This window comes from Coregonus lavaretus, assembly GCF_964263955.1.
Source record: "Coregonus lavaretus genome assembly, chromosome: 2".
NCBI lineage: Eukaryota > Metazoa > Chordata > Actinopteri > Salmoniformes > Salmonidae > Coregonus > Coregonus lavaretus.
Window position 1 is genome coordinate 78476797 of NC_139989.1, and position 20000 is coordinate 78496796.

The 20000-nt window shown below is 45.1% G+C and overlaps 2 protein-coding genes across 2 annotated transcripts in view; both read left to right on the plus strand.

Annotated features, from left to right (window-relative positions):
- Nucleotides 1–3149, plus strand: part of LOC311098892 (NACHT, LRR and PYD domains-containing protein 12-like) — a gene marked incomplete at its 3' end in the record, with an annotated part of 13488 nt that extends 10339 nt beyond the window's left edge. The window contains exons 7-9 of the mRNA XM_084139443.1: nucleotides 327–373; nucleotides 832–984; nucleotides 3139–3149. Coding sequence (XP_083995569.1) covers nucleotides 327–373; nucleotides 832–984; nucleotides 3139–3149 — 211 coding nt within the window. The remainder of the gene's footprint in view (nucleotides 1–326; nucleotides 374–831; nucleotides 985–3138) is intronic.
- Nucleotides 1–20000, plus strand: part of LOC311141371 (NLR family CARD domain-containing protein 3-like) — an 85432-nt gene that overhangs the window by 31120 nt on the left and 34312 nt on the right. The window lies entirely within an intron of this gene.

A 20000-nucleotide genomic window follows, 5' to 3' on the forward strand; every position in this document is an offset into this window, starting at 1 on the left:
ACACACACACGCTGGACACACACACACACACAGTGGACACACACACTGGACACACACACACTTGGACAAAGTTATGTGCTGACTGTTTGTGTGTGTGTGTGTGTCCATTGTGTGTGTCCAGTGTGAGTGTGTGTGAGTGTGTGTGTGTGTGTGTGTGTGTGTGTGTGTGTGTGTGTGTGTGTGTGTGTGTGTGTGTGTGTGTGTGTGTGTGTGTGTGTGTGTGTGTGTGTGTGTGTGTGTGTGTGTGTGTGTGTGTGTGTGTGTGTGTGTGTGTGAGTTCAGGTGTATCCCTCAATGACTGTCTGTTCTTCTGCTTACCGCTACAGTGTGGAACATGGTGGAGATTACAGAATGAAACCTGGACTTAGAAAATGTGAGTGTTGACTGCTGTGAAGAATATGACTAAGAATAAGTCTTAATTCAAGTGAAGTCAAAGTCAAAGACCACCATCATCACTTACTTGGTCATATTAAATATCAGCTGTAGTTCTACAGAAGCACAAATCAGGGACACCAAAGTTTACTAAGAGTTGCTTTGACAATGTGTGTGTCTGTGTGTGGTGTGTTCCTGTTACGTTAGAAATGTGTGTTTGTGTTCAGGATGTGTGTGTCTGTTCAGGATGTGTGTGTGTGTGTGTGTAATTAATGGGAATAAGTGTGTTTTATATTACCATACAGTATAACATATGATCATTGAACAAATGTCAAGTTACCTTAACTTCTCCTTTTGATACCTAGAAACATCTACATTAAATGAATTAGTGAAAAGTGAGATAACATTCTAATGTGAATGATGATGATTTCTAATATTGTGTCTGGTTTCATCCATCAGATGTCTGTGATCTCACACTGGACCTAAACACAGTAAACAGACTCCTCTCTCTGTCTGAGGAGAACAGAAAGGTGACATGGAGGAGAGAGGAGCAGCCGTATCCTGATCACCCATTGAGATTTGAGGACAGGGGACAGGTGCTGTGTAGAGAGGGTCTGACTGGGCGCTGTTACTGGGAGGTAGAGTGGAGTGGGAGAGGGGCTGGTATAGGAGTGACATATAAAGGAATCAGCAGGAGAGGAAGGGGTGGTGACTGTTGGATTGGACGCAATGACAAGTCCTGGAGTCTGTTCTGCTCTGACAACAGTTACTCTGCCTGTCACAATATTAAGTCCACTACCATAGACGTCCCCTCCTCCAGCTCCCACAGAGTAGGAGTGTATCTGGACTGGCCAGCCGGCACTCTGTCCTTCTACAGAGTCTCCTCTGACACACTGACCCACCTGAACACATTCCACTCCACATTCACTGAGCCCCTCTATCCAGGGTTTAGGGTTTATCTTGACTCCTCAGTGTCCCTGTAAATAATAACCATGGTAACACTGACACACACACACACACACACACACACACACTGGACACACACTGGACACACACAAACACACACACACTGGACACACACACACACTGGACACACACACTGGACACAAACACACACACTGGACACACACACACACACACACACTGGACACACACACACACTGGACACACACACACACATACTGAACACACACACACACTGGACACACACACTGACACACACTGGACACACAAACACACTTGATAAACACACACTGTACACACACACACACACACACACAGGACACACACACTGATCACAAACACACACACACACACACTGGACACACACACTGGACAAACACACCCACACACTGGACACACGCACACAATGGACACACACACACTATGGACACACACACACACACACTGGACACACACACACACACTGAACACACACACACTGGACACACACACACTGGACACACACACACACACACAAACAGAGGACACACACACACTGGACACACACACACACAAACACACACACACTGGACAAACACACACACACACAGGACACACACTCATACACACTGGACACACACACATACACACTGGAAACACACACACAGGACACACACATACACACTGGACACACACAAACCTGACACACACACACACACACACACAGGACACACACACTGGACACACACACACTGGACACACACACTCACACACACTGGACACACACACACACACACACACACCTGACACACACACACACACAGGACACACACACAGGACACACACACACACTGGACACACACACACACACACACACTGGACACACACACTCACACACACTGGACACACACACACACACACACCTGACACACACACACACACAGGACACACACACACTGGACACACACACACACACACACCTGACACACACACACACACAGGACACACACACAGGGCACACACACTGGACATACACACTGGACACACACACACACACACACACACACACTAGACACACACACACACACACACACACACACACAGGACACACTCACACTGGACCCACACACATACACACTGGACACACACACACACGACACACACACATACACACTCGACACACACTCCTGACACACACACACACACACACTGGACACACACACAACTGACATACACACACACAGGACACACACACACACACTGGACACACACACACACACACACACACACACACTGGACACACACACACACTGGACACACACACACACACTGGACACACTCACACACACTGGACACACACACATACACACTTACACACACACACTGGACACACACACACTGGACACACACACTGGACACACACAAACACACACACACACACTGGACGCACACACTGGACACACACACACACGCTGGACACACACACACTGGACACACACACACACACTGGACCCACACATATACACACTGGACACACACACACACACGACACACACACACATACACACTACACACACACACCTGACACACACACTGGACACACACACACACACACACACACACACACACACACACACACACACTGGACACACACACTCACACACACTGGACACACAGACACACACTGGACACACACACATACACTGGACACACACACACACACACACTGGACACATTTCCATGTGTTGTATTTTGATGAAAGGAAATCCCATATAGCCTACTGGACAGGACTTTGCTATCGCATCTTCTGTTTGCGTGTCTCAGGTCAGGTCTGAGCCATGATCAGAATGTGTCTCTGTGTCTGTTTCCAGCCCTGCCATTTCTACCTGTCCTGATCTAGTGTTTCACCCCTGACCTCCTCACACCGTCTCACTGTCCATGTCTGCTTTTAGCTCCCACCTCTACTTCACTGTGTTATAATGGACCTTATGCTTGTTATGTCACCTCTGTAACCAGTTATCAAACATACTGACCTTTCTGACCCTATCCCATGGCCCTACTTTCTACAACTGAACATTTCAATTCCTCTATGAGTTTTGTTTAGTGTCCATTTACTTATCTATGTATTTGTTGTATATTGGGGTTGTGCTGCAGAGCATCATGGGGGTTTGTATGTGTTGAGATGATCACGTTCCAGATAAATGGTTGATCTGATTCCTGTCTCCAGTCTCATCATTATTGAATTGTTATTCAGACGTGGTTATGAAACCCACGAGACATAACAAAAGATTGGCGATGAGTAAGTCTGAATCTACAGGAACTATTCTGAACCCTAAGAAGTGGGTTTTTACAACTGTTTAAAACTGTTATTTTCTGTGGTACAGAATAGGCTAATGTTAGCACAGTGTATTGCTATCAGAGGCAAGTGCATAGTCGAGCTAGCTAAGAAAGAGCGTTAACCAGTGTTGTAAAGTACTTAAGTAAAAATACTTTAAAGTACTACTTAAGTAGTTTTTTGGGGATATATGTACTTGACTTTACTATTTATATTTTTAACTACTTTTACTTTTTCTTCACTACATTCATAAAGAAAATAATGTACTTTTTACTCCATACATTTTCCCTGACACCCAAAAGTACTCGTTACATTTTGAATGCTTAGCAGGACAGAAAATGGTCCAATTCACACACTTATCAAGAGAACATCCCTACTGCCTCTGATCTGGCAGACTCACTAAATACAAATGCTTTGTTTGTAAATTGTCTGAGTGTTGGAGTGTGCCTCTGGCTGAACGTACATTTTAAAAACAAGAAAATTGTCTGGTTTGCTTTATGTAAGGAATTTGAAGTGATTTGTACTTGTATTTTACTTTTGATACTTAAGTATATTTTAGCAATTACATTTACTTTTGATACTTAAGTATATTTAAAACCAAATACTTTTAGACTTTTACTCAAGTAGTATTTTACTGGGTGACTTTCACTTTTAGTTGAGTCATTTTCTATTAAGTTATTTTTACTTTTACTCAAGTATGACAATTGGGTACTTTTTCCACCACTGGAGTTAACATCGTCATGGATGGCAGAAAAGGACTCGAGACGGACATTGGAGCGGGAAAACAACGTGATTAAAAGGAGGAATATACAGTGATTAAAGGAAAGGACATTTATTCAACTGTGAAGACAAACCTTTTAATTAAATCTGCTAAATGAGCGAACTTAGGAGGAAACGTCAGTGAGTGAGTGAATGAAGATCACGTGACTGAGGAGAATATTGCTGTGTTTAGTGACAATACTGAAGTGAGTGACAATCAGGAGCCTGTTGAGAAAAGAAAAATGGCTCGATGTCATGGATTCTGCCGAGGCTGCTCCTCCTCCTTGCTCGGGCAGGCTTCTGCGTTCGTCGTCCCCGGAGTACTAGCTGCTGCCGTTCGATGTTATCGGTGTCTGTCTAGTTTTGTATGTATTGTTTACACCTGTTCGTCATTATGTTTGATTGTTGCCCTATAATTACCCCTGTCTCTCATCGGGATCTTGTGTGTGATTGTTTCCCTTCACGTATGTCATTTGTGAGCGGGTTATTTCCTCCCTGCGTGGAGTTATTCTGTGTTCATCTTTTCAGTATCGGATTAAAGTACGTGTCCGAGAGTTCTGTGTCCTGCGCCTGACTTCTTCAACCGCATCTCACTGACAGCCGTGACAGAATCACACACCACAACATGGAGTCAGCAGGAGCGACGGCACCAACCGGATCACTCGAGGAGCGCGTCCTACAACAGGCAGCTATGCATCAAAATCTTGGTGCCGCCATGGATAACGTGATGAACACCTTGGGACGATGGGAGAGAGGAGGTTTGCCCACACCTCCTCCAACGATACCACCACCATCGGCCACTCCTATCTTCTCACATCAGGAGTCCAGTGGGATTCGGCTCTCGCTCCCGAGGGCTTATGATGGCACCGCAGCCGGGTGTCAGGGTTTCCTGCTCCAGGTGGAACTTTACCTGACAACCATTCACCCGGCAACCTCAGGATACGAGAGCGTGTCCGCCCTCATCTCCTGTCTGTCCGGCAAGGCACTGGAGTGGGCCAACGCCGAGTGGGGAGGAATAGACGCCGCTACTGTGAACTACGCGGAGTTCACCCGCCGCTTCAGGGCAGTGTTCGATCATCCCCCGGAGGGGAAGGCGGCGGGTGAGCATCTATTCCACCTCAGACAGGGGAGGAGGAGCGCGCAGGAATTCGCACTGGACTTCCGGACTCTGGCTGCCAATTCGGGATGGAATGAGAGGGCCCTCATCGACCACTACAGGTGTAGCTTAAGAGAGTACGTTCGTCGAGAGTTGGCCTGCAGGGACACCAACCTAAGCTTCGATCAGCTGGTGGACATGTCGATTCGCCTGGATACCCTGTTGGCTACCCGCGGACGTCCGGAGCTGGGGCCGTCCATTCCATCCCCCAGCACTTCCGAGCCGAGCCCTATGGAGCTCGGGGGTGCTGGTAGTAGGGAGGCCAGGAGATAGGCTGTCCCCTGCACCAACTGTGGCCGCCGAGGACACACGGCGGTTCGGTGCTGAGGAGGGTCTCCTCGGATTCGAGGCAGCAGGCAACGCACTGATAAGTCATTCCCGGTGAGTAAGACCCCAACTCACCCAGAGCTCTCTGTTGTTCATATGTGCATTCAAGTTGTGTTTCCAGAGGTTTCTTCTTACTCCCAGCATAAGGCGCTAGTCGGTTCAGGCGCAGCTGGGAATTTTATCGATCGCCATTTCTCATATAAGTTAGGAATCCCTATATTACCAGTTGATGTGCCCTTCCCTATCCATGCCCTAGATAGCCGGCCTTTGGGGTCGGGATTGATTAGGGAGGTCACAGCGTCACTGAAGATGAAAACGCAGAAGGGTCATGAGGAGACTATATAGTTGTATTTAATTGACTCTCCTGCGTTTCCAGTGGTGTTGGGGCTTCCCTGGTTAACATCTCATGACCCCAACATTTCATGGCAACAGAGGGCTCTCAAGGGATGGTCTGATCAGTGTGTGGGGCGGTGTGTAGGTGTTTCTGTAGGGGCAACGACGGTGGAGAGTCCGAACCAAATGCCCACAATGCACATTCCTCCTGAGTATGCCGATTTGGCACGCGCCTTCTGTAAGAAGAAGGCGACTCAATTACCACCTCATCGACAGGGGGATTGTGCGATAGACCTCCAGGTTGGCGCTGCGCTCCCTCGTAGCCATGTGTATCCTCTGTCTCAGGAGGAGACGGCTGCTATGGAGACATACGTCACCGAATCCTTGAGACAGGGATACATACGTCCGTCTACTTCCCCTGCGTCCTCGAGTTTCTTTTTTGTGAAGAAGAAGGATGGGGGTTTATGCCCGTGTATTGATTACCGTGGTCTCAATCAGATCACTATTGAATACAGCTATCCTCTCCCTCTGATTGCTAATATGACGGTGTCATTACACGGGGCACGCTTCTTCACAAAATTAGATCTCAGGAGCGCTTACAACCTGGTGCACATTCGGGAAGGAGATGAGTGGAAGACGGCATTCAGTACCACCTCGGGTCACTATGAGTACCTCGTCATGCCATATGGTCTAATGAATGCTCCTTCAGTCTTCCAATCATTTGTGGACAAGATTTTCCGGGATTTGCATGGACAGGGGGTAGTGGTGTATATTGATGACATTCTGATATACTCCGCTACACGTACCGAGCATGTGTCCCTGGTACGTCGGGTGCTGGGTAGACTGTTGGAGCATGATCTGTATGTGAAGGCAGAGAAATGTCTGTTTTTCCAGGAGTCCATCTCCTTCCTGGGACACCGGTTGTCTGCGTCAGGGGTGGAGATGGAGATTGAGCGCGTTTCAGCCGTGCGTAATTGGCAGACTCCAACTACAGTAAAGGAGGTGCAGCGTTTTTTGGGTTTTGCCAATTACTACCGGAGGTTTATCCGGGGTTTTGGAAAGGTAGCAGCTCCCATTACCTCCCTGCTAAAGGGGGGCCCGGTGCGTTTGCAGTGGTCGGCTGAGGCGGACAGGGCGTTTAGTCATTTGAAGGACCTGTTCACCTCGGCTCCGGTGCTGGCACATCCGGATCCCTCTTTGGCGTTCCAAGTCGAGGTGGATGCGTCTGAGGCGGGGATCGATGCTATACTGTCTCAGCACTCGGGCACGCCTCCAAAACTCCGCCCCTGTGCTTTCTATTCCAAGAAGCTCAGTCCGGCGGAACGCAATTATGACGTGGGGGACAGGGAGCTGCTAGCGGTGGTCCAAGCCCTGAAGGTGTGGAGACATTGGCTTGAGGGGGCTAACCACCCTTTTCTCATTCTGACTGACCATCGTAAGCTGGAGTACATCCGGGCAGCGAAGAGACTGAACCCTGGTCAGGCTAGGTGGGCCATGGTTTGTATTTAAGATCACTTATATCCCAGGGTCACAGAACGTTAAGGCAGACGCCCTGTCCCGACGATGTGACACAGAGGAGAGGTCCATTGAGCCCACTCCCATACTACCAGAGTCTTGTCTAGTGGCACCGGTGGTGTGGGAGGTCGACACGGAAATCGAGCGGGCGTTACGTACCGACCCTACTCCCCCAGAGTGTCCAGAGGGACGTGCCGCTCGAGGTCCGTGACCGACTGATTTATTGGGCTCACACATCACCCTCCTCTGGTCATCCTGGTATTGGTCGGACGGTGCACTGTCTTAGCGGAAAGTACTGGTGGCCCACCTTAGCCAGGGACGTGAGGGTTTATGTTTCTTCCTGCTCGGTGTGCGCCCAGTGTAAGGCGCCTAGACACCTGCCCAGAGGGAAGTTACAACCTCTCCCCGTTCCACAACGGCCGTGGTCTCACCTGTCGGTGGATTTTGTCACGGACCTTCCCCCCTCCCCGGGGAATACCACGATCTTGGTCAATGTGGATCAGTTTTCTAAGGCATGCCGTCTCATCCCTACGCCAGGTCTTCCTACAGCCCTACAAATGGCTGAAGCCCTGTTTACTCAAGTTTTCCGGCACTACGGAGTGCCTGAGGATATAGTGTCTGATCGGGGTCCCCAGTTCACCTCTAGAGTGTGGAGGGCGTTTATGGAACATTTGGGGGTCTCGATCAGCCTTACCTCTGGTTTTCACCCTGAGAGTAATGGGCAGGTGGAGAGAGTAAACCAAGATGTGGGTAGGTTTCTGAGGTCCTATTGCCAGGACCAGCAGGAGGAGTGGTCAGGGTATATTCCCTGGGCAGAGATAGCCCAAAACTCACTCCGCCACTCCTCCACTAATCTTACTCCTTTCCAGTGTGTGTTGGGCTATAAGCCGGTTCTGGCACCCTGGCATCAGAGCCAGATCGAGGCTCCTGCGGTGGATGAATGGTTTCAGCGCTCGGAGGAGACATGGAACGCTGCGCATGTCCATCTGCAGTGGGCCATCAGACGGCAAAAGGCGAGCGCCGATCGCCACCGCAGTGAGGGTCCGGTTTATGCACTGGGAGATCGGGTCTGGCTCTCGACCTGCCCTGCCGGAAGCTGGGCCGGCGGTTTGTGGGGCCATTTAAAGTCCTGAGGAGATTGAACGAGGTATGTTATAGGTTAAAGCTGCCTATTAATTATCGCATTAACCCCTCGTTCCATGTGTCTCTCCTCAGGCCGGTGGTAGCTGGTCCACTCCAGGAGAATGAGGTACGAGAGGCCCCTCCGCCCCCACTGGACATCGAAGGGGCTCCGGCGTGCTCAGTCCGTTCCATCGTGGATTCGAGGCGTCGGATGGGGTGTCTGCAGTATCCCGTGGAGTGTGGGCGTACGGTCCGGAGGAACGGTGCTGGGTCCCTAGGAGGGACATCCTAGATCCCTCCCTGTTGACAGAGTTCCACCGGAGTCATCCGACTCGCCCTGCTCCGCGTCCTCCTGGCCGTCCCCGAGGCCGGGGTCGGCGCACGGCTGGGGCCGCGCGTCAAGGGGGGGGTACTGTCACGGATTCTGCCGAGGCTGCTCCTCCTCCTTGCTCGGGCAGGCTTCGGCGTTCGTCGTCCCCGGAGTACTAGCTGCTGCCGTTCGATGTTATCGGTGTCTGTCTAGTTTTGTATGTATTGTTTACACCTGTTCGTCATTATGTTTGATTGTTGACCTATAATTACCCCTGTCTCTCATCGGGATCTTGTGTGTGATTGTTTCCCTTCACGTATGTTGTGAGCGGGTTATTTCCTCCCTGCGTGGAGTTATTCTGTGTTCATCTTTCATTTACATTACATTTACTTTTTAGTCATTTAGCAGACGCTCTTATCCAGAGCGACTTACAGGAGCAATTAGGGTTAAGTGCCTTGCTCAAGGGCACATCAACAGATTTTTCACCTAGTCAGCTCGGGGATTAGAACCAGTGACCTTTCGGTTACTGGCACTACGCTCTTAACCACTAAGCTACCTGCAAGCCCATTTTCAGTATCGGATTAAAGTACGTGTCCGAGAGTTCTGTGTCCTGCGCCTGACTTCTTCAACCGCATCTCACTGACAGCCGTGACACTGGAATTGTTGGAAACATTGGACAGTTTGATGAAAGTATTGAGCAGTGGAACTCAAATACAGAACAGTTTGAATATTTTGTTCTTGCAAATTACATTGATGAGGACAACATTGTGCTTACATGTTTTAGTGTAATGGGGCCAAAGACATTTAATTTACTAGGCAGCCTGCTACAGCCAGACTGTAACGTGAATGCTGGGAGTCAGGAAGCAAGTACAGGAAGTGAATTTAATAATACATAGAACAAAACAAGAAACAGGAGTAGCGTACAGATATGAAGCCCTGAAACAGAGTCAATAACGCCTGGGGAAGGAACCAAAGGGAGTGACTGATATAGGGGAGGTAATCAGGAAGGTGATGGAGTCCAGGTGAGTCTGATTGGTCGCAGGTGGCGTAACGATGGTGACAGGTGTGCATAATAATGAGCAGACTGGTGACCTGGAACGCCGGAGAGGGAGTATACGTGACACAGACAGAACAGGTAAGAAGACGTGTGGGGATATTGTGGAGATACTTAAGTAGAATTTACCTGGTCTTGACTTCAATTAAACTCTGTCTGGGAAACCACCCCTCAGTCTCTCATCTACTCTGAGCTCAGATGGGGAAACATGAGAAGAGTTTCATTCAAAAACGCTATATATCACTTTTCAGAAGTTTTGGTAAATTAGCCTTTATTATTTAAAGAAATTATGAAAGAGAATGGTGTGTTTTTTCACTACCTAATCATGGTATGGGGTTGTTCAATGACAGACATGTATTTGTTTAAAATCTATCATTTGATGCTTTCATTTCAGAGAGACAAATAATCAAATATATGTCTGCCTCACTCTCAGAGAAATAAGTAGTACTGCTACGTTTTACACAGTCAAATGTAAAAAATAACTACATTTTTAATAAAGAACTGTACAAATATAATATTTGTGAAATCAATACTTAAAATGGTAGGGGAGGGAATGGCCGGCAGGGATGTAGCTCAGTTGGTAGAGCATGGTGTTTGCAACGCCAGGGTTGTGGGTTCGATTCCCACGCGGGGCCAGTATAAAAAAATAAATGTATGCACTCACTAACTGTAAGTCGCTCTGGATAAGAGCATCTGCTAAATGACTAAAAATGTAAAAATGTAAAATGTAACGTTACACTTGAAAACGCTTGTAATCTAACGTCTGCCTCAGACCATTCGTACTCGTAGAACAGGTAAATCTCAGGGGTTAAAGCAAAAAAATATATCCTTACGTCGATCTCAGATTGATTGTCTTGTGCTAAATTAATCTCCCCTTTCATGTAAACAAGTCATGACCGTCGTGCTTTTAGGAAAATAGGATAATTTCTGTAAATGTATTAAAACTGCAAATTTGACCAATTCCAGTCCCCTTGCTCAGGGTTCCCAGGGTCCTCCTGGGGATACTTCTTGAGAAGCTCAGTTCTAAGAAGCTCAGTTCTGGTGACAAGAAAAAGGCCGTTCTACTCCAGAATGAATGGAAATACAATGACGCTGACACCATCTAAAATATCGTTTCCACCTCCATGAATGAGCCCAATAAGATATTGGTAAAGATGATGTTAAATGATTTTAACATATTGAACCATATATCCTTAATGTATGGTCTATTATCAGATGTTAAATGATTTTAACATATTGAACCATATATCCTATATTTTATGGTCTATTATCAGATGTGCTATTAGCAATAAGCATGATCACCTGTAGCCCAACGGATGCAGCATAGTGGCTATAAATGAAGCATGAGGTTTGTCCATCTGCATTTACCCCATTGGACACAACTTCCTGATTATTATTATTTTTATTATTATTGTTATTATTCACTCAGAATTGTTGTTGGGGGGGTTTCTATTACAAAGTTGCCCTTTTAAGATGCCGTTGCCCCTTTAAGAGCTCTGTTGCAAATGTGCCTAAGCCATGCTTGACACTCCGGTTTTAAGAAGCCGTTGCCCCTTTAAGAGCTCTGTTGCAAATGTGCCTAAACCATGGTTGACACTCCGGTTGTAACTGCATTTTTAAAACAATGCATTGTAGGAGTATAGAAATAAATGTGTTATCAATGGAAAGCTTGGATCCCCCTCTTTTTTAACAAAGGCCAAAACTGCTTTCAAAAGTGTTTTCCCCGTGATCGCATTAAGAGTTGTTGTCCGTTGACTGCATGAATAAACGGCCCTACAAAGGCAAAGAGCATCAACTAGAAAACAGTACAACTGAAGACAAAAAAGGCTTTAAAGTTGTTTTTGCTGTTCAGCCAAATATGTCGTAGGTAGATAAGTGCAAATGCACTGATGTATCATCTTATTATGACCACTGATCTGACCTATGACCCCTAAAATGCTGATAATGCACTCTGCCTTTGTATGACCTTAAACAGCTGTATGGGTCATGCAAAAGCAAAGTGCAGTATCTAAAAAATCTAAATGTGTTTATCCAGCTTTCGTGTGGTTTTTAATGGTGTTGTGTAGTTGTGTTTTCATGTTTTAAATGTTGTATTGTAGCAACCCTCAAGCTGTTTTATCCATAAGGTAAGAACTATTTCATCACGGAGAATGTTAATACTTATGTGACTTTGTATTACTATCAATGCTGTCCTTTTCTTTATGTTAGCGAGCGTTTCAATATTTTGTTTGCTATCTTTCTTAACATTATCTGGGTATTTTCCATTTCAATGCGAGTTAAACCATAATGTTTCCGTGTGATTGTGCCGTGTTTATTCTGGTGATAACTGGACCACTGGCTGTCTCATGGAGTGTGTGAGGGTGAGTGTCATGGTCGGGATGGCCTGAACTCAGAGCCTGATAGAATACCAAGGAAAACCGTAGTAACTGCAGTAGAACATGGTGGAACAAAGCCAGATGGCAGTAACTTCACTTACTGCTGTTTCCTTGGTTTTTACTGGGATTTTGTAGTTGCATCAAATTTGACCCTCCATTTTCTCTGAAACTGAAGATAATTGAACCAGGACACTTTGTCACAAGATATAACAGATACTACGAAGCCTGATTTAGGTCTGAACTCATCTTTGATCAAATGTGTAGCAGCAGTTTGCAATTGTACGGCAGAATAGCTGTGCACATAATCCTAATACCTCTTCATGGACTACATTTGAACACTTTAACAGTGTCTTCTGTTAGGGCGTGAACTGGTATGGTAAGATTACCTAGTGGGGCCAGTAACTGAAAGGTTGCTGGTTCGAATACTTGAGCCGTCAAGGTAAAAATCTGTCTGTGCCCTTAAGCAAGGCACTTACACCTGATTTGCTCCAGGGGGCGCCGTACTACTATGACCCTGTAAAACAGCACATTTCACTGCATCTATCTGGTGTCTGTGACAATACATTTACAAATACTGTATTTATTTATTACAACAGTTAATTTAACAATGCTGGTTATAAATCTTGTTGACATTCATCCAAGGACACCTTGACTTGCATTACACTCTCACTGCAGAAAAATATTCTCATGAAATCATATGACTCATTGCTAGAGAAAAGGATTCCTGTGAACGTGGCCTGCTACAAGCAGGAAACAAGTTATGGATGCATGATCTATCTTGGCATCTTTTTGGGGTAACCACATTGTAACATTCCAACATTCATCTTTAAGGACATGAACTGGCAGAACAGGTTTCAGCAAAGTATGGAGTCATTGTTTTCAGGAAGGTGTCTCCATGGCGATAGGAGGGACAGGAGGCAGACTAAGGGCAAGGGAAGCCACCTGAACTACTGCCCTACAAAGGCAAAGAGCAGTCTACGCAAACAGTGAATCTGAGAAAAATGGCTTTAAAGTTTGGTTTTTTGTCCAATCATATCAACCATGACCACTGATCTGACCTATGACCCCTTAAATGCTGATACTGCACTCTGCCTTTTTATGACCTTAAACAGCTGTATGGATCATGCAGAAGCAAAGTGCAGTATGTAGAAATCTAAATGTGTTCATCCAGCTTTCTTTTTGTTTTTCTGTTTGATGGAAACAGTTTGAGAGTTGTAACTATATTCCAACTGTATTTAATGCTGTTATGTAGTCGTGTTTTCATGTTTTCAATGTTGTATTGGAGTAGGCCTAACCCTCACCAATATTTCTGTTGATGGAGACAGACACCAGACAAGACATAGAGACAGCAACAGAAGAATATGATATGATGGAGAGAGACACCAGACAAGACACAGAGACAGCAACAGAAGAATATGATATGATGGAGAGAGACACCAGACAAGACACAGAGACAGCAACAGAAGAATATGATATGATGGAGAGAGACACCAGACAAGACACAGAGACAGCAACAGAAGAATAGGATATGATGGAGAGAGACATCAGACAAGACACAGAGACAGCAACAGAAGAATAGGATATAATGGAGAGAGACACTAGACAAGATGAAAGACATCAATAGACGACACAGAGAAAGTGATGGAGAGAGACAGAGGAGGGGAGAACACACAGTAGACTATCACTAAAAGCTGATATAGGGATTCAAATTACTGCACTGTGTGTGTGTGTGAGAGAGAGAGAGAGAGAGAGAGAGAGAGAGTGCTCCTGGGATACTTATTATATTCCAGCTAGCTAAGAAAGAGAGTTAACCAGTGGTGTAAAGGACTTAAGTAAAAATACTTTAAAGTACTACTTACAGTGGGGAAAAAAGTATTTAGTCAGCCACCAATTGTGCAAGTTCTCCCACTTAAAAAGATGAGAGAGGCCTGTAATTTTCATCATAGGTACACGTCAACTATGACAGACAAATTGAGAAACAAAATCCAGATAATCACATTGTAGGATTTTTTATGAATTTATTTGCAAATTATGGTGGAAAATAAGTATTTGGTCACCTACAAACAAGCAAGATTTCTGGCTCTCACAGACCTGTAACTTCTTCTTTAAGAGGCTCCTCTGTCCTCCACTCGTTACCTGTATTAATGGCACCTGTTTGAACTTGTTATCAGTATAAAAGACACCTGTCCACAACCTCAAACAGTCACACTCCAAACTCCACTATGGCCAAGACCAAAGAGCTGTCAAAGGACACCAGAAACAAAATTGTAGACCTGCACCAGGCTGGGAAGACTGAATCTGCAATAGGTAAGCAGCTTGGTTTGAAGAAATCAACTGTGTAGGCAATTATTAGGAAATGGAAGACATACAAGACCACTGATAATCTCCCTCGATCTGGGGCTCCACGCAAGATCTCACCCCGTGGGGTCAAAATGATCACAAGAACGGTGAGCAAAAATCCCAGAACCACACGGGGGGACCTAGTGAATGACCTGCAGAGAGCTGGGACCAAAGTAACAAAGCTACCATCAGTAACACACTACGCCGCCAGGGACTCAAATCCTACAGTGCCAGACGTGTCCCCCTGCTTAAGCCAGTACAAGCATGGGGGTGGAAACATCATGCTTTGGGGCTGTTTTTCTGCAAAGGGACCAGGACGACTGATCCATGTAAAGGAAAGAATGAATGGGGCCATGTATCGTGAGATTTTGAGTGAAAACCTCCTTCCATCAGCAAGGGCATTGAAGATGAAACGTGGCTGGGTCTTTCAGCATGACAATGATCCCAAACACACCACCCGGGCAACGAAGGAGTGGCTTCGTAAGAAGCATTTCAATGTCCTGGAGTGGCCTAGCCAGTCTCCAGATCTCAACCCCATAGAAAATCTTTGGAGGGAGTTGAAAGTCCGTGTTGCCCAGCGACAGCCCCAAAACGTCACTGCTCTAGAGGAGATCTGCATGGAGGAATGGGCCAAAATACCAGCAACAGTGTGTGAAAACCTTGTGAAGACTTACAGAAAACGTTTGACCTGTGTCATTGCCAACAAAGGGTATATAACAAAGTATTGAGAAACTTTTGTTATTGACCAAATACTTATTTTCCACCATAATTTGCAAATAAATTCATAAAAAATCCTACAATGTGATTTTCTGGATTATTCTTTCTCAATTTGTCTGTCATAGTTGACGTGTACCTATGATGAAAATTACCTCTCTCATCTTTTTAAGTGGTGGCTGACTAAATACATTTTTTTCCCACTGTAAGTAGTTTTTTGTGGTATCTGTTCTTCACTTTACTATTTATATTTTTGACTACTTTTACTTTTACTTCACTACATTCCTAAAGAAAATAATGTTACTTTTACTCCATACATTTTCCCTGACACTCAAAAGTACTCGTTACATTTTGAATGCTTAGCAGGACAGAAAATGGTCCAATTCACACACTTATCAAGAGAACATCCCTACTGCCTCTGATCTGGCAGACTCAGTAAACACAAATGCTTTGTTTGTAAATTGTCTGAGTGTTGGAGTTTGCCTCTGGCTCAACGTACATTTTAAAAACAAGAAAATTGTCTGGTTTGCTTTATGTAAGGAATTTGAAATGATTTATACTTGTACTTTTACTTTTGATACTTAAGTATATTTTAGCAATTACATTTACTTTTGATACTTAAGTATATTTAAAACCAAATACTTGTAGACTTTTACTCAAGTAGTATTTTACTGGGTGACTTTCACTTTTACTTGAGTCATTTTCTATTAAGGGATCTTTACTTTTACTCAAGTATGACAATTGGGTACTTTTTCCACCACTGGAGTTAACATCGTCATGGACGGCAGAAAAGGACTCGAGACGGACATCGGAGTGGGAAAATGACGTGATTAAAAAGGAGGAATATACAGTGATTAAAGGAAAGGACATTTATTCAACTGTGAAGACAAACCTTTTAATTAAATCTGCTAAATGAGCGAACTTAGGAGGAAACGTCAGTGAGTGAAGTGAATGAAGATCACGTGACTGAGGAAAATATTGTTGTGGTTGAGGACAATATTGAAGTGAGTGACAATCAGGAGCTTATTGAGAAATGATCAATTATTGGAATTGTTGGAAACATTGGACAGTTTGATGAAAGTATTGATCAGTGGAGCTCATATACAGAACAGTTTGAATGTATTGTTCTTGTAAATGACATGGATGAGGACAACATTGTGCCTACATGTTTTAGTGTAATGGGGCCAAAGACATTTAATTTACTAGGCAGCCTGCTACAGCCAGACAGAACAGGTAATAAGACGTATGGGGATATTGCGGAGATACTTAAAGGACATTTTTCACCAAAACCACTAGTTAATGCTGATAGGTTCAGGTTCCACAGGAGACATCAGGAAGAGGGAGAATCAGTAACAATGTTTGCTGCTGCATTAAAGAAACTATCAGAACACTGTGAGTTTAATGCTGTTCTAAATGACATCATTAGAGACAGACTAGTATGTGGGCTACGGAGTGAAGCTACACAAAAGAGACTGTTGACTGAAAGTCATCTGACCTTGGCAAAGGACATTGAAATCAGTGTGTCCATGGAACTAGCTGCTAAAGAGGCTCACCAGTTGAGTTCATCAGGAACTTAGTGGGTTCATCTAACAATCCTAATCACCAGCTGATACATTTTAATCTCATACACAGGGTAAACCTTCCACCTAGAAAACATCATTTAATAGAAATCACAACCGCTCCTCTGTGTGATCTATGTAATCAAGGTGCCTTGGGCTCCTTTAATTATATGTACTGGGAGTGACCAGGGGACATGTTTTGGAAAGAGGTATCCTCATACCTTGTTCCCCCAACTGTTATTACTGAATGATAATTCACCACTGTCATTACAGCAAAGACGTATAATGTTGTCAGGTTGAACAGCAGCTAAAAAGATGTTGGAACTAAGATGGCAACCACCACACCTCATTGGATCAGCACTTTCATAGATATCATTTATTTAGAACTATCCACTGCTAGGATCCATGGGGCTAGCCAAACAACACAATTTGTATATGTGGTTTATTATAATTGTATTTATCTGCAATAACTAGTTTCCATAATATACTGATATATATTTTAACAGTATTGTGTCTCTAGTTGTATAAACATTCCTGCTGCTATTTGTTCTTGTCTGTGTTCCTTTCAAATAAATAAAAAGTTGATCACAGAGTTTCAACTGAAAATCAGAGACCAGGAAATCAAGTCACATGCTTCCACTGTGGCAATGTCACGGTTTCAGCCGAGGCTGCTCCTCCTCCTCGCTCGGGCAGGCTTCGGCGTTCGTCGTCGCCGGAGTACTAGCTGCCACCGTTTGATGTTTTCGATGTTTGTTTTGTCATGTCTAGTTTAGTGCACCTGTTTCGTATTCTGTCATGATTATGTCACCTATAAGTTTCCCTGTGTTATGTTTGGTAGTTGTGTGTTATTGTCCGCCTGTCGTTTGGTGTCGAGGTTCGGTACTTTTGTTTGTGGGTGTTTTTACGCTTTTCACGTATTAATTCGCCTCCGGTGTTTCGAGGCCATTTATTTTGTATTTGTTCAAGTATTTCAGTAAAGTCGTTTTGACTTATCCTCTGTGTCCTGCGCCTGACTTCACCACCGCATCCACATCAGTACCGTGACAGTGGTACCCCGTCAGAACCCAAAATAATTACTTATTTTATGCAAATGTTTGTAAACAACATAAACATCAACACTGTAGAGCATCAAAACGTGGTTAAAACTATAATGTTGATATCGTGGATGGTCAGTCCTTGCATCCATAGCTCTGTCTATACATTGAGAGAGGATACATTATCCAGCTCCATCCCTCAGCTTTTTACCGAAACAGGTGTGGAGTAGCTTTTTGTTATTGTTTCAATTGCTGATTGCCGCGTTAAGTTTGGGATTGAAGGGAAACTAGACTGACCTGGGTCTAATATCTGTTTTAGACCAGTCAGATCGCTGAAGATTGATTTCTAAACTGGACGTCTGTCCATGTCATGAGGAAGTCAGGAAATTCCTTAAAAACTGACCACTAGGGGCAACAGTGAGCATTATTACCACCAAGTAGACTTGGGTTTTGCTAAAGTTATGTAATCCCATGACTCTGGATCAAAAGGTTGCGTGTTCAATCCCAGTTGCAGACACTCATTATTTTTTTAAATATTTTTTTACCCTACCCCAAACCTTATCCCTTAACCTTGACCCTTAACTTTTAAATTTGACGTTTGGAGCAACTTCTAAATTTGACGTTTGGAGCAACTTCGAAATTTGAAGTTTAGAGAAAAGTGCAAAAATGTCTAATTCTGCAGTGAGACTGTGAGAGCTCATTGAGACACCTGGGTAGGAAGGCTCAGGAAGGCAAAGTGAATGTCTCAGATAAAAATGATTTAGGCATTAATTCTGACTGGTTAAGGTAAGGGTTAAGGTTTTGGGATAGGTTTAAACTAGCACTGAGATTGAACTCGCGATCCTCGAAGCCATAGCTCGCGGCTTAACACCGTAGCAAGATAGAAAATAGGTGTTCTACTAGATAGAAAATAGGTGTTCACGTTTGCCCCTAGTGGACAGTATTGAAGGCATCTCCCGGCATCCTGGGGACCTGGACAAACGTTTAATACTGCAGTGGATCTGGTGTGACCTGGCTGCTCAACTAAAGAGGTCAGATGGTCTACATCGTATATATTTAGATCTAAACGTTTCATAACATCATACTGCCCTAGCAGGGAAGAGAGGAAGAGGAGGGGGAGGAGGAGGAGGAGGAAGAATATTAGGAAGAGGAGGAAGAGGGGGAGGAGGAGGAGGAGGAGGAGGAGGAGGAGGAGGAGGAAGAGGGGGAGGAGGAGGAGGAGGAAGAAGAAAAGGGGGAGGCGGAGGGGGAGGAGGAGGAGGAGGAGGAGGAGGAGGAGGAGGAGGAGGAGAGAGAGGGGGAGGAGGAGGAGGAGGAAGAAGAAGAGGGGGAGGAGGAGGGGGAGGAGGAGAAGGAGGAAGAATATTAGGAAGAAGAGGAAGAAGAGGAGGAGGAGGAGGAGGAGGAGGAGGAGGAAGATGAAGAATTTTAGGAAGAGGAGGAAGAGGGGGAGGAGGAGGAGGAGGAAGAACATTAGGAAGAGGAGGAAGAGGAGGAGGAGGAGGAGGAGGAGGAAGATGAAGAATATTAGGAAGAGGAGGAAGGGAGGAGGAGGAGGAGGAGGAGGAAGAATATTAGGAAGAGGAGGAAGAGGAGGAGGAGGAGGAGGAGGAGGAGGATGGCTGACGATGGCTTTAACAGCTCATGGCAAAGGTTCCAGCGTTGTGTGTGTGTGTGTGTGTGTGTGTGTGTGTGTGTGTGTGTGTGTGTGTGTGTGTGTGTGTGTGAGTGTGAGTGTGAGTGTGAGTGTGAG